General features: G+C 40.4%; 1 protein-coding gene across 1 annotated transcript; it reads left to right on the top strand.

Annotated features, from left to right (window-relative positions):
• Positions 1-1110: 1110 nt before the first annotated feature.
• LOC139133107 (fibroblast growth factor receptor-like 1) lies at positions 1111-16342 on the top strand. The gene is made up of 6 exons (XM_070699528.1): positions 1111-1637; positions 5051-5237; positions 8394-8762; positions 9141-9503; positions 14855-15238; positions 15775-16342. The coding sequence occupies exons 1-6, from the start codon at positions 1578-1580 to the stop codon at positions 15936-15938; spliced, it is 1527 nt and encodes a 508-aa protein (XP_070555629.1). The 5' UTR covers positions 1111-1577; the 3' UTR covers positions 15939-16342.
• The last annotated feature ends 665 nt before the right edge of the window (positions 16343-17007 follow it).

The raw sequence follows: 17007 nt of genomic DNA on the forward strand, positions 1-17007 counted from the left end.
ATATATATATATATATATATATATATATATATATATATATATATATATATATATATATATATATATGTGTGTGTGTGTGTGTGTGTGTGTGTGTACAGATATAGTCGTGGGAAATTACATCGCTTGATGCTAAAAGTTAAGCGTTGTAAATAATAACGCAAATTGCTTCAATTACAAAGTAAGTATATCTGTTTCATTCATCCTGTCTGATGAACAGATATAATTACTTAGGCCTAGTACTATAAATATTCTTTTTATGCATTTTCGTAAAACGCTTACTCACGTTTCCTTTTCGTTTCTCTAAACATAATTATCTCTGACGGTTGCCTTAGAGCGTGAAACTAGAGTAACGGACATCCCGAATACATTGTGATTTTGTTGTTGTTTCGATTCCGCATTGTCTTGGACGTGGAGGAACGTCCACATGCGCAAAGAGACATTACGAACTGGATGTATTACAACAGCCTCCAAGTCCCTCGGATATCATACAATAGAGAGCTATGCCCCTTGAGCACGGCACTTTACTCCTCACAGCTTGATTGTGTCTCAGTGAGAAGTGGGGAACATCATCCTCGTCGAATAAAATAACTTTAAGCTTAGCTTCTGAACACTAAATACATGTCGTAATACACAGACTACTGCCTAAATGAGAACACCGTAGCCTACTGCTATAACCGCTCAACAGCGTCGCTTACCTCGCCATTTCATATTTGGAATGAAAAAAAAAAACACGCATTCTGAAGAAGGTGACGACTCTATTCTCGACGTAGTTTATTTCTCAATCATTCTGAATTTTTCGAAGTCGGGAATATATCTGAAAAATTTCATTTTTCTCAAACAAAACGGAATGGAACCGTCACAGATTTTCTGGACTTAATGCTGACAATAAACTGAACGGTGATTTTCTTAGAACATGCTTGAAGTGAAGGAGTCGTGTATATTTACAATTACTTTTAAAGACATCCCCAGATATCCAAGTTACTCCTCGACAGCTGAACTATGTATGTACCGTGAATTTATGGCGGTCTTTAAAAAAAAATGGATGTGTGCGTCAATGAATGTGAGGGCAGAATGACAGTGTGGTGAAACAATTGGGGTTTAAAGGGGAGCCGCAGAAAATTCCAATCTGCACAATGGTGGTGATAAACTAGCGAGAAAACAAAGTGTTCCATGCAAATACAAAACGACACTAATTCGAAAATCACGTGACGACAAACTTGACTCCTTGCTTCAAGTACACGTGTGTTTTTGATGTCCTGTTTCGTTCGACCCCCTAAGTAGGCTGGAGAAGTTCAAATCTGAGCGGCGTGTAACACTCAAATTTTATGGTGCGCATGTCAGTTTCATTCATGTAGTTCCCGTTTGGACTTAATATGCTTTTTTTCGGTACCATTGCGGAAAAAAATACGTTTGTTTCAAGCGCTATGCGTGCGTGTTCTTGAGTGCAAAGGGCAGAGTCTGCACTGGAAGATAAGGACGGGGTTAGATTTTCAAAGCCAGCGGTCTTGCCGTCATCGCTACACGGTGCACTATATATCTCGTCAATACTGTCAATAGTAGGTCGCCAACGCACAGCAATGGCTGCTACCTCACCCACTGCAGCACTAGTATTTATAGCTCTTCAGCTTCTCACAGCGGTAAGTACGCCCAGGCTATGATCTTGTAAACAAACTCATATTTCACATTTTCATTTTTAATGCGTTTGATTCATACCTATCGCTCACTTCTAGCAGCGGCGCTAATCTTTACAAGCGGGTAACCGAATGAGATTTCTAAATCTGTAAATGTCACACTGTTAATTGGACGGGGCGATCGAGAGGCAGATATTTTTTTACGGCAGGGAGCGTGGCTCGCTGGTAAAGAGTCAAAGTTCAGGATTTCAAACGTGTACGTATTCTGAAAAGCATTTGCCAATGGTTTGTCTTTCTCTATCCCCTCTCGACAAAGTCAAAGGAAGGAATCTCACCCTAACAGCCAGCTGACATGAACAGCGTGGCCTTCTCCGATCCCCAAGGTGAAAACTCAAATAGTATGACATAAGTTAACTGCCAACCTCAAATTGACGTTATGTTTGGCCTGTGTAGAAATATGCCAGGGTGAAAGTGCCATGCATCATCAATGTGTGTCAAACGACTCAACGGTAGAGCCCATTGGTATCAGGTTACACTGCGCGTTGAAACGTTGAACAAACAGTCGACAGGTGCATCCTACGTGGGTTTCATCAACACACTGTAAAACCTGTCATTGACAGTTCAGATGTTGCGCACACAATGTATATTAGTTTCCAAGATATCCATGACTGATCGGGTGCACCACCCCTGCGTACTAAAACAATAGACATTATAAAAAAGAGGCATGCTTTTTCCTTGTGTGCAATCTATTTCGTTTATGTACTCTCTCTCTCTCTCTCTCTCTCTCTCTCTCTCTCTCTCTCTCTCTCTCTCTCTCTCTCCTTGAGAGACCCAGAGACAAAGAGACAAACAGAGAGAACGTGTTCCCGGGTGAATGATTTTTTACCTAGACAAGCATTTTCGAATGTTGAAGTCACAAGAGCTCATTCCACGCAACACCTGTACAAATGAAAGGTTTAGTATACCACTAAAGTGTAACTCTCAAAACATTACTACCCTGAAACAAACGATTGTCGATCAACATTAAACTTCCTTTATGTTATAAAAACATTGAGTCATTCTTATAGGCATAGGTCCCTTTAATCGGACTCATTGATTGGAGATTACACTGAGAAAAGACGAAGGTGCAACGGACTTTCCGATAAAGGGTCCTTAAACAAAGACAGCTCGTTTCTATCTCAGTTGCGTAATATGGAATTTTCTTCGCAACAGTTTGACATATGCAGATTATTGTTATTCAGTGAATGAATGAAAGAAATCCAAAAGTTATTACATTTCATGTAATTGTTATGGCAAGTCGTCCGTATCTTTTGCGGCTGTAACATGGTACGTACGTTTTAGTACGTCTATCTTGTAGTGATTGCTATATAAGCGTGTTGGCCATGTTATAAAGTGTACACAGTGACAAGATTATGTTACCACTTTTATACACAGACTGGAATTAAATGAACTGCCAAATTTAAACTTTGGGAAACGAAAGTAGATGATGATGATGATGATGATGATGATGATGATGATGATGATGATGATGATGATGATGACGATGATGATGATGATGATTATGATGATGATGATGGTTGGTGGTGGTGATGACAATGATGATGATGATGATGATGATGACTCTTGGTGATGATGATGATGATTGGTGGTGGTGGTGGTGATGACAATGATGATGATGATGATGATGATGATGATGGTTGGTGATGGTGGTGGTGGTGGTGACGATGATGATGATGATGATGATGATGATGTTTGGTGGTGGTGTGATGACAATGATGATGATGATGATGATGATGATTACGATGATAATTATGATGGTGATGATGATAAAGATGGTGATGGTTGTGGTGGGGTTGACGACGACGACGACGACGACGATGATGATGATGATGGTGGTGGTGGTGGTGGTGGAGATTATGATGGTGATGATGATCACGATCGTCATAATCATCGTCGTCGTAGTTGTCATCATCAGCATGAGTATTAGAATAATTCATTTGGTGGTGGTGGTGATAATGGTGATGCTGATTGTCGGGGTGGTGCTGGTGCTGGTTAACTGATCATGTCATTTTAGATCTTAGAATGATTATAGGCCGCAACAGTCAATTAACAGACAAACACAATTACATGTGGGAAGTGTGCATTCAGCACAACAATATCCACGATTCTTGAGCATGTCATGATAATGCGATTTTTCGCATAAATAACAAAAGTAAAGAGCCAGGAAAACAGAGAGAGACAGAGACGGAGAGACGCAGGTACGCAGGTACAGAGATACAAAGGAAACGTACTGCAATCTGTCAGAGATGAGAGCTCTGTCGTTTTCATTGCGAAATAAAATAATGAATGGAATTGTAGTCGGTTCGGCATTCTTTCTAACAGTTTCCTGCCCTAAATTCGGTCAATTGTTCCGTAAATGCCGAGCGAGTCCACGGTCGTGATGCGATTAGTTGATGGTGTTTTTTTTCCAATTGAGCACGGATTAAAGAGAGCGTAATACGACCATTGAGAAGCTCATGTTGGCCTTCACCATGACAACGGTGACAATTTTAAGAAGTTATCCGAAGTATGCCGAGTCGGTGAATCGGTAGATTCCCATTAGCAAATCAACAATAGCTAATTACCTATTTGAAAATAGCCCGACCTTTCCACACTCCCTCGAGAAAGTCTGACCCGACAAACTGATTTCACAAAAGCTTCAAAATTACCCCTTGTCTCATTCACAGCAAGTGGACGTAGGTCCTCGTTTACCGTCAAAACGGCGGGAGATACACTCTTTTCAGTTACTCTGCATGCGACCTACCTGCGCTAGAACTTTTTCAGTTTGGATATTGAATTTGTCGAACAATGAAAGTCTCCTTTCACTTTGGTTAGTGAATTTCACGCGCTGAAAAGAAAACAGCGCAAAGAGCATTCCCCGTGGGCTGCTTGGGAAGGGGGCGTCGGATGCTTCAGACAGGTAACAGGGACAATTTAATCAAATTTCGAGCTCATGGAGACTCCAAAATTGGTTGAATTCTCCACGGACGTGCGGTAGCTACCAGCGTAAACTCTCCCTTTCTGCGTGATTTCTTCCGTATGATTATGAGACGAACGCCATATCATGTTCCATTCAAAGCGACAAAACAGGCGTGATAATTTGCAATGCGGGGAATCCCAGAAGCTAAATTCGGCGGAATAATGCTATTACCAAAGGTCAGATTCCGTCTTACCGCAGCGGTTTAGCATTCTTGTGAAAAGGCAGCGGCTGTTCATGTATACTTAACTAAACTGATCAATCAGCGAAGCCGGTACTTCACAGGAATGGCTGTTTGTATTGGCTGTTACATCAAGTTAACAATGCAGGGTTGTAAAGCAAACTTTCATTATAAGAGTGGAAATAAATAGAAAGTACTTTTTACCCCTTTCTAATTCCATAGGTTGAGGGGCTAAAGGAAAATCAAGTGTACAGGTTTCCCCCAACGGAGAGACGAATGGCGGAGAAAGTGCTGTTGAAGTGTGCAAGGTGCAAACAACTGCCAGAGCTGTGTCTTCCGTGTCCGCCGGGGGCGCCAAATTGTGTCTCACCGCAATGCTCACAGACTGGTTTGCCACCGTCGACTGCAGGTGGGTTATTTAGTTAACTGTCATAACGGGTGCATTTCGTAATTAAGAATAATCTTTAAGGGAAAAGAAAGGAGAACGCGTTCTCGGCCGGATAGAGGAAAGATGGCATTGACACGCACAGAATGAGGAATGAATGGTTATAGACGGAGGGGCGTGTAGGTTGGTGGGATGTGTGTGCATGCTTTGGCTCAACCACCGCTAGATCGATAAATAATAAAAGGGCAGCGGACGTGATGGCAGCCGTCAAGACAAAATGCATGTGACAGTGCAAACAGTGAGAGATAGCACAGGTGACTAACAGATAGACTAGATAATTTACAACTAAACAGACAGACACTGACTCATGGATTCGGTAGGTGGTCTCCATGCACGCTCTAAGGCTTTCTAAACTATATGTGCAGTCGTGTAAACTTGAAACGGATAGCTAGACTGTGTAACGAATAGGACAACGAAATCATAGCCACAAGCTTGGTTATCACAAGAGTTTGATTAGGGACGGAACAGTGTTAATAACGGGGAGGGTTAGGGGAAATATTAAGGAAACAAATTAAAGTTATCGAGCATGCCTATTATGTGCATGGACATGTAATAGAATTTCGGTTTTCTATCACAGGTTTGGCCCAATGGCATGCCACTGCGTTGCTCTTCTGGGGGAGCAATATCTGTTCACGCTTTCATTCCTTCCCTTGACTTGCCTCGAGCATTTTTGTACCATCCACCAGACTATTTTGTAAATAAATATTATTTGTCTGTCATCGATCGGATTCGTAGCTTTGCCACTAAACGCAAACAAACCATTACGAATGCTCAATGCAGTCAAATTATCGGGGACACGCGTCAACACCGGACAATTGCGATTTGCATTGCTGGAGGGGAAAGACGTGCTTATTGTGATCTACTTCCAAAAAGTTACTTGCTGCTCCGACGATTATTAGAAGGTTTGACACACTGAAATAAATTATAAACGTTTCTTGTATTTGATACTACCTATCAAATACGTCACAACAAGGTATTTTCCCTTTAAAAGAAAAAGTCGGCCATTTTTCATGAATTTTGTTTGATACGAGATACTACTCATATTGTTTGACATGTTGAAAGATACTGAATGAATGGTTGACCATGTATATATTCGACCCCGGTTTTAGACACGATACATGAAACCATCGCAAAAATGAATATGGCCATGACCATTAATTCATTTTCGCGATGGTTTCATTTAATTGGTTTAAAACCGGGGTCAAATATATGCATGGTCACCCATTCATTCAGTATCTTTCAACATGTCAAACAATATAAGTAGTATCTCGTATCAAACAAAATTCATGAAAAATGGCCGACTTTGTCCCTTTTTGTTTATTTACAACCGATGGCGAAAGTCCCTATATCCAAGTATTTCCACAGTACGTAGTTCTTCATGATTTTGTTTTCAAACAAAACAGTCTGTCTAAGTTGTTGTCGTACTCCTTGAGGGGCACGTCTACTTTGTATTACACCCATAAAAGGTACTGTACAGGCTAAATTTCAAGTCTAATGAGCCAGTAATATTAATATTTGATGTGATACCCCAGAATGTTCCGCAAATACACAGCTCCCTACAAAGTCAGATATTACATGCATGGCCTTGTGAAGTCTGTATTCACTTTACCAACACGGCAATAAACTCAGCTCCTTTTTGTATCTATTACGTAATCAAAACACAGTAGTTCTAATCAATGGACAGATGTTGAAATTGTAGGTAGAATTTTAATTTGCCCGTTACTTTCACATGACATAAAGTCCAGCATTTGTTTCAGAACATTGTTGTGTCAGCCTGTGGGATCAAAATTATTCAAAGATTAATTATTACAGGAAAAGTAACAAAGACGTCGATACTAGGGCCGTAAGTTATGTAATACAAATATGGCCATCGGTATCCTCTGCAGTCTAGGTGGATATTTAAAAGGGCGTGTTCATTTGAAGAGTTTAAAGGTTGCGGGACCTTCTATCCTGGTCTCTACTTACGCTAACTTATACATCTGTTACGCCCCTCTTCTGTTTTAAGGTAGCATGCGCCTTGAAAGTGAAATACTTCAAATCAAACTTTTGCTCAAATTTCCCTCAATAAAGACTTCAATCATTCGCTTGTCGAAAAAAGAATATAAAAATCAGGGGTCCGCCGTGCAAAGTTTGGTACCAGAGAAACAAATTACCTGACATTTACCGATATTAAAAAATTTAAAATGGCCGCCATCGCTTTGTTAAGGGAAAAAATTAAATTCTCTATTTCCCCCAAAAAATGAAAACGGTGGAAATGTTTCTTACCCCAGTATCTTTAAAATGAGCTCACACGGGCAGTAGACAACAAAAGAATTATACAAATTTGAAAGTCCAAACATGTTCCCCCGATGCGCATTCTACCTTCAGCACAATCAATGATTTGTGATATTACGGATTCTTTGCCCCTTGGTTTGTTCCGCGACGTTATTACTGTTAGCCGTTTGAATAGAATAAAGTCTTCATAACAGGTACTTTCAGTGAAGGGTCGCATATCTCAGCTGAACTGAAGATACAGCACCATAGAGGCAATCTCACTGTGTAAAGTAGCAGTGCCGTGCACCACAATATTGCTGAATTTGTTCAGTCTTACAAATGAAATACCTAATGGTATTTTGGTTCTGTTGATAAAGAGACTACGGGAAAGCAACGCCATTTACAGTCTGTTTTGCCTGGCACAGTACATGTCGTTAAGCGCAATTATTGACTATTTCACTTTGCCATAGAAAGCATGAAATTGTTCCTGGCACTAGTTTGTGTGTGTGTGTATATATATATATATATATATATATATATATATATATATATATATATATATATATATATATTATATATATATATATATATATATATGCTAGACTTATGAAAAGGGTCTATGGGAATAAATATATGGGGAATAGGGGCATACATTCTAGCCAGCCTCGGTACGCCTCGTCGTAACTTTTTACTCCATATTTTAAGTGATTATTCTATCTACAGAAACCGCCTAGCGCATCGACAGGGCATCTCTGAAAGGGCAGAACTTTCGCAAATGTGATCGTAAATCGTTATGTTTGTTTTGAGAAAACGTCATAGATCAACTACCCTATGACTCGTTATTTTTTGCTTATCGCAATGAAACAGAACCACCGAAGGTTTCGGGACCTGTCATAAACGGGAAGATGTCACATTACACTCAGACCGAGCACAGCAAAAAGTTGAATTTCGTCATCGGAGGCAGTGCCACCGTGCACCGACGTGTAACCGTCTTCATCGAGTGTCCGGTGACAAATAAAGGGAAGCACGACATCAGATGGAAGAAGGACAACATGAGTATTGTCGACGGTGAGGGCGGTATGCAGATTAAGAAGAAAGGCGGAACGCTGAAAATACGCATTACTAAAGTGAACACGAAAACTTTTACGGGAACATACACCTGTGTGGTCGGATCCGCAAGCGAAGACTTTCATCTGACAGTCTCAGAGGAACGTACAACGAAAGACGATGACAGACGTAAGTGAAAAGGCTGTTACGTTTCTCTACGCTTTCTGTCGCTTGTTTTGAATCGTCCTGTTTCAGGTGCCGCCAACTGGTAAATTTCATCAATTACACAAAACAATCACAAAATATGTTATGAAAAGGGTTTATGGGAATAAATATTTAGGGAATAGGGGCTTACATTCTAGCCAGCCTCGGTACGCCTCGTCGTAACTTTTTATTCCATATTTTAAGTAATTCTATCTACAGAAACCCCCTAGCGCATCGACAGGGCATCTCTGAAAAGGCAGAACTTTCGCAAATGTGATCGTAAATCGTTATGTTTGTTTTGAGAAAACGTCACAGATCAACTACCCTATGACTCGGTTTTTTTTGCTTATCGCAATGAAACAGAACCACCGAAGGTTTCGGGACCTGTCATAAACGGGAAGATGTCACGTTACACTCAGACCGAGCACAGCAAAAAGTTCAACTTCGTCATCGGAGGCAGTGCCATCGTGCACCGAAGTGTAACCGTCTTCATCGAGTGTCCGGTGACAAATAAAGGGAAGCACGACATCAGATGGAAGAAGGACAACATGAGTATTGTCGACGGTGAGGGCGGTATGCAGATTAAGAAGAAAGACGGAACGCTGAAAATACACAAAGTGAACACGAAAACTTCTACAGGAACATACACCTGTGTGGTCGGGTCCGCAAGCGAAGACTTTCATCTGACAGTCTCAGAGGAACGTACAACGAAAGACGATGACAGACGTAAGTGAAAAGGCTGTTACGTTTCTCTACGCTTTCTGTCGCTTGTTTTGAATCGCCCTGTTTCAAGTGCCGCCAACTGGTAAATTTCATCAATTTCACAAAACCATCACAAAACATGTTTCGAAGGTAGATGTACTGATTTTTAGGTATTTTCGACCGTGACCTAAATTTTGAACGGGAAAGTTGAGCTGTTCGTAACTGCCCTCCCACTGGCATACGCGGAAACTTGCCCTCAAACTGAAATTATGATGCCCACTGCCCTCCACTTATGATGGTCTGCCCTCTCCCACTCCCCACAGCAATTTAAGCTCCCAACTCCCCTTTCCCCACTTCTGAAATTTTCTATTGCCCACTAGAGGTAAATATTCCCACAGGTACATTTCGTTTACGCAACCATTTATCTATCACCCAGGTTGCGTTTGTTCTGTGACATATTCGTATTCAGCCAGTATTAAAAGCTTGGCTTTTATCGGGCATATGCAACAGTTGCAGGCTGGCCAAGTTACTATGGGCCATCGTGTTCAGACCATCCTACATACACGACAGTCTTCTCGAGTAAAGTGATGTAAATAATTTACTCGTTTTTGATTTATAGCCATGGCTATGCGCCTATTGAATCGGGGCGCTGACTCACCTTTTTAAGAAGCAAGTGATGGAAGAGCGCCCTATTTGGTACGATGTGAAGCAAGGGCAACCTACAACAAAGTCGAAATAGACTCTTCAGCATCATTATTCTATGGAACCGGATAAGTGTAGTCGACAAATGCAGAGTTTTAAGATGATTGGCTTAAATTTGGAAGAGGCCTTGGCATACAAAGGGTATAGCCATATGCACAGTAGTATTCACTCTGTAGCTCTCTATGGCTTCCCTGCAGATCTAATTGAATGGCTGGCTAAACACCCATCAAAGTTTTTAATGTACTGCTGTTCTCTCTTTGATATTCATTATTGACATCCGTTTACATACAATAGTTCTTGAGATCTGGTTATGCATAGCAAGTGTGAAATACATTCACAGCTTATTCAAAATACTGTACGCAAACTTCAAGCGTTAAAATTTAACTTTTGAAATTCCCATCTTACAACTGATATGCCAACAATTTCATTAAAACACAGAATGACTGAATGTATAATTTATATTTCACCTTTTGTTTCACCTTTGTTGCGGGGGGCGAGTTTGAATGGGAGGTCACTCTGTTTTCGAAAGTTACCCATGGACACTTTCACCTGACCATGTCAATAAAAAAAATAAAAAAGTATTTCATGAGAGAACCACATTTTTTCAAATTTACCAATATTGTAAATTCTCTGTCATACTGTTAACACACGGAAAAAAATCTTTCTCAATAAACACTCTTGTTTATTTTCAGTTTTATAAATGCTTCAAAAACCGACTGAATAGAGCCAAGACTTGATGAAATTAGAGAGTTTGTTTTGAAAAGTAGGTCTGTAAGATGTATTCTAGCTTCACATAGTACACTCCATCTTGAAAGCCAGAAATAAATAAAGATGGGAGTGGCTCTGCTGTGATAAACATGTATTCTTATTTTGTCAATGTGAATAAGCCATGATGAAAGGTGATCACTATTTGACTAAAACCAATTACATAACAAGGAATTTGTATACCAAATTTCAAGACAATTGTAAATGCTGTTTCTGAGAAGATTATTTGACCAAAGAATGAGACAAATTGCCAAGAAAGTACAAGTGTGCAAATTTTACCATCATTTGAACAAATTTTCTTTATGTGACCCCTGGGAACTAACCTACCAAATTTCAAATTAATATGAGGATTGGCTTATTGAAAGACTCTTTGACTAAATCAATACAAAACATTTCCCCAAAATTACAGTGAATTTCAAAATAGCTTGGAATTACAACGTGCTTGGGTGATAAGAAAAACGTTTCTGGCGATAGAAAATAACGCCACCTGTATTCATTACAAACGTTTTACTTCCACAAAGTTTGCAACAATTTAACCCAATACGACGTTCACTGTGCCACAGTCAAAATCGTCAGTGTTGCTGCGCTTCAATTGAAAAACTCACCCTTACACTGACTGTTTGAACATTTTTATTTTGCCTTTATCACAGTTCCCGTCGATGAAATTGCACAGAACGCTAATGATAGGATTTTTTCGCTGTAAAGTTTGTACGGATCGTACAACGATTGGTGTTCCCTACACCCAACGTGTTTTGTGAGTGACAACAGTGGACGTCGTATTTGGTTAAATTGTTGCAAAATCTATCAAAAGGGAACGTTTGCAATGAATGCAGTTGGAGTTTACTTTCTATCGCCAGAAACGTTTTTCTGATCACCCTAGCACATTGTAATTCCAAGCTATTTGAAATTCACTGTAAATGACTCGGACAAATGGACTTAGCTGACCAAAACAATTATGAGAGAAATGAAATACATAACAATGCTTACCGTGGCTGCGATGTGGAGGATGGAAACATACATTTCAATTCAAAACAAGCACCTTTCGAGGTTTATCTCACCCATAGGCTGACTCTCTGTACATTATTGCAGACTTTCATCAACCCTACAACCAATCACAGAGCCATTATTCAGCTATCAAACTTATTTCAGACTATTTAAAATTCATCTATCCGTAAAATCATACATTTGTCACTTGGCATTTGACTTTTGCTTGAACGAGGATGTCTTTTATGTTTTTTTTACCTTTTATATGTATGATACATTTTTCTGGAAATGTTGTGGCCAGTGTTCAATCACCCTGAACCCCTGAAATATGCATATTTAAAAATAAAAATATTTTGGAAAAAAATCCCTGCCGACCTACCTACCCTATCTTTGAAAACAATGTTATCGGAACAGCACAATTTATTTTTTAACCTTAGAATATCAGACACATACCTATCTATGGCAGATTTGGATCAGACTGCAGACGTGCGTATTTGTGAAGTTGTGTGGCAACTGAGAGCAAGGCAAAACCGTGCGAGCAGTAGAGTTCTACTTATCATTTCAACCTTGGAACATTGCTCCCTTCTAAATTGGTCGCTTAATCTCCTCTCAAGTTTTATCAACCACGACATTCCCCTCCCACTACGTATTTTCCGGTACCCACTGCCAAAATTTTCTCCCCGCCCACTGAAAAAAAGGGAATTTCTTGCCCGCCCACAGAAAATATCGATTTTTGTCTCCCTGCCCGCTGATAAGTTTTTAAATTGGCCGCTCGCTGAAAAACACGTACACCTGGTTGGCGGCACCTGCTGTTTGTGCTATATCTTAGGGACCGTCTCAACTTATCGCATAAGTTCATGAAACGAAATTCCTTCGTTTACATCACCCACCCTTAACGAAAGTTCAAAAGTGCGAAATGTTGATGCCTGCCGGAGAGTACAATGTAGCATTTTGCTATAGCTACTGAAGAATATTTTTCCCCTGACCACATTACATCGTCAAGTAATCGATCAAATTTGAGTACTAACCGCCGTCAGTATGACACGAACGAGTTAGAAATGGTTACAAAAAATTTGTTCGTACGAGTGTGAAGTTTTTCTTAATTTGTACACACAATGTAAAGAGAACTTGTAATCAAAGAATAAAAGTGCGCAAGTGAAGTTCACTAATTGAATGGAGGTCAAACCCCCTCTCCCGTAAACGAATAAATTTCGCTTTTTTGAAATTATGCGACAATCTGAGACGGTCCCTTGGGTGGAAAATGTTACGAAGTGAGCATACGGGTAGAAGTAGCTTCTCGCATGCCAGACCTCGAAACCTGCGTGCGGCGCGAGCGGCGAAGCCGCGAGCAGCGAGTAACCGCAGGTTACGAGGTCTGGCTAGAACCGACGTGCTATATATACTGTCCAATAGAATGCTTCGAAAATCGGCTGGATGAAAGAGTACATCTGTTGTTTATTCATGAATGTAGGTGGAGCGTCTAAAAATAGCCTTTTGAATTTGACTGAATGATTGTGTCATTCATCCAGAAATGTTTCATTCGAAGTAAACTGCCTTACGTTGACCTCAAACAGTACGGCCTTCACTTCATGAAATCACGGTTACGCTATCCCCAGTAACCATGATGAAAACAATCTGCAAAATGATCTATGCCGTTGAAGAAAGTGGTGATGGACAGCCTGAAACCGAAGCAGGAGGTAGCCATGACAGATTATCTGGAAGGAGACGACGTTTCCGTGAATTTGCCGACAAGATTGCTCCGGCCTTGCTTCAATGCTTGCGAATGCATTTTGTTGATCGTCGACATCCTCTATGGAGTTTGCTTTTTCATTTTTCTGCGTTCAAACGAAGCTCAGATTTTGGCCCCATTCAACTGCCGATGAGCTGGTGGTAAATGGCCTTACAAATAAATTCTCGCCGTAGATTTTTGCTTGAGTGTTTTTTCTGCGCAGATATGTGAAACGTGGTGGACAAGTACAGTGAAAATGCGTTTATGGCACGCTGCGAGTCAGCCGTCTGTACGCAGTGGTCCAAAGTTATACTTATTAGCATAGGAAAGACAGCCCACTTTTGACGTCATCACATTCCTGAGTAGTTGGTTCTTGCCAGACCTCGTAACCTGCGGTTACTCGCTGCTCGCGGCTTCGCCGCTCGCGTCGCATGCAGGTTCGAGGTCTGGCATGCGAGACTAGGGTAGAAGTGGCTATTTGCATACGTTACCAAGGTGTATATCCTTTAAGCTTTCAGAATGTTAACCGATGTTGGTGCCTCTTGAAATGATAAATAACATATTTATTTTCAGACGCTGATCATATAACATAGAAAATCTGTTTGCGAACTGTTTCCTGCCTTTATTGTCTCTGTCGTCATGTTTTCTGTGAGAGCTAAATGAAAATATTCTTCTTGATCTCGTAAAAAAGCCCAACAGCTAAATAACATTCTACTGTTAACACTTTAAAAGACGAGGGAGCATTTCAAAATAGCAACAAACTACATCATAAACAACAGCAACAACGCACCAATCATCATCATCATCATTATAATGTCATCAACACAATCATCATCATCATCATCATCATCATCATCATCATCATCATCATCATCATCATCATCATCTTCATCATCGTCGTCGTCATCTTCATCATCATCACTGTTGTCACAGCATCGACACAAGAGTATTTAACGTTTTCAATTTCTTGAAAGCGTAATGATAGACTTCACGCAATTAAAGTGCGAGTGACTATTAACATTTAATTACTTGAATTGCAGCTCTTTTCATGAATATTGCAGTTTCTCTGTGCAATATCTTCAACGTACTAGAAAAACGGTCGAATCACGACTAAAAGTATGAGATGCTGAAATGAAAATAAATCTTCTCTGTTCTTTCTCCGTAAAAATTTACTCTGATCATAAAAATGCTACAGATAAGAGTGAACCAAGCTCGGAGAAAGAAGCTGACAAAACTGACGACAGGGCGAAAGATGGCGAAGACAAAATTAGGCTAGTCGCAGATGGGGGTTCAAGGACGGTTCACCAAGACTCCACTGTACTCATCAGATGTCCAATACATAAGGCTATCGGTGTGCTCAAATGGCAGAAAAACCACGCCGACTTTATCGGCCGACAGCGCGGAGCCGAGATACGCCCGGACGGCAAACTGCAACTGCGAAACGTTAGACTGGATGATTCAGCCGTGTATACATGTGCCGTGAGAAACAAGAAGGGGCGGCTTAATCTCACGGTGATACCAACGAGGAAGGGAATGTCTCACCGGCGTTCGAGAGTTCACAACAAGCAAAAAAACAAAGGTACGTATACCAGTTTGCTCGTTTCTTTCAATCAACGGAAAGTATGTTGTCAAAATACCGAACATATTTCAACTTCATGAAAACGTTTGAATTGTTGCATCATCGTGTCGGCTTCTATCACTGTCAAACAAACACACACATACACACACAAAACAAAACACACACGGCTTGAAAAAGATCAGAATACGATGGAGAATTTGTTGGATCAAGAGAATCTTCAAGGTTAGAAGTTGATCAGCAAATAAAAGTGAAATGCGTAAATATGTTTCTCATATTACCCCACCAGGTCTAATTAACCAGTACCTTATACAGTAACTTATCGAAATTGTCCTTATATACAGTGGTTTATACGCGAAAGCGTTAAGGCTGTTGTAGCCGGCTTGATAGTTAAAGTAGCCGAGCACAGTGTTAAACGTGTAACATTTACTGCCTTGCATGATTTGCTGTATTTCCTTCAACGTCTCGAAGTTCACAAGACGAAATGCAAATACCTGAATGTCTACTTGTGCTCAGTTTTACCTCATACTTCATTACAGCGGCCGACTGCAGGGACCAGTCATCCTACTGCAAGACCACCATCGACAATATCAATATCTGTTACCTGAGCCTGTTCAGAAGGGTGTGCTGTTACAGCTGCAGTTACAGAAACGACAGATGGACAAATATACATCTCATAGGTTACAGCTTTGGAAGACTATAAACTATTATTCTCCATCATGAATGTGTCGTGTGCTTGCTTGGAGGCGGAATGATTGCAGATTACTGTAATGTAAAACCGGACTCGCATTCATGAGTTTCCTCGCGAGTTGACCGCTGACTCTGATGTAGTCTTGCGCGCGAGGGATGTTTATTCATCAGGGTCAGTGCATTATTTGAACGGGTAAACTTGAACTACTTCGGTTAATGAAGAAATAAGACGTCGCTACTGGTTTACGATAACCGGAGTCTCCGAGTCTCCTACTCGATAGGTCCAAAAAGGACAGTCAAATTCACTTTTATGGACGACCATACTAACATTTTTATACAGCATTTAATCTAATTTACAAGTGGGCTCTACATTTTGATAACTGAAATATTGAAATAAAGTGTTTACGTTTCAGTTTATTATCGCTGGGATTGAGTTTAGCTCCATGTTAAATAACTACTTACATAAGATAACTTTAAATTAATTTTCTTCGGGGTTTCTCTCTGTCATTTCGGTGCGGTTTTTTTGCCCAGAATATAATATTTTAATGCCACATAAACAGTGTTTTGCGTCAATTTGAATTTACTATGGGTTAAGCAATCTCGCTGTCAACGCTTGCAATATTATTTGTTCAATGCGTAACGGAGAAACACATTTACGGGTCCAGGGAATATCAGTGACGCAGCAGTGATCGTGCATAGAGGGCACAGCGCCATCGCTCGGCCAGTTCAACGCTTACGTTTATGCATGAAGCGACGTGACGTGCTGTTATTCTTTGGGGCTACCGCTATAAAGTAACTTCTTTCCCTCTCGAAATCAATAATAACAATAATTCCTTTTCGAAATCAGCGATCACCGTGCAAAATTTGTTACCAGAGAAACGAATGACCGAATATTTACCGACACTTGGAAATTAAAGGGCCGCCTTTCCTACGTTACCTCTACGGAGAAAATCCAATACTCGATTTACACAATAATGTCCGATTCCATCAAACCTTCATTTTCTGCAAAAAAGGATAAAGGAGTAATTTATCAATATGTTGTTGCTATTTGCCATGAAACTCACCTCAAGGATTATTTTGAC

This window comes from Ptychodera flava, chromosome 5 (genome assembly GCF_041260155.1).
Source record: "Ptychodera flava strain L36383 chromosome 5, AS_Pfla_20210202, whole genome shotgun sequence".
Classification (NCBI taxonomy): domain Eukaryota; kingdom Metazoa; phylum Hemichordata; class Enteropneusta; family Ptychoderidae; genus Ptychodera; species Ptychodera flava.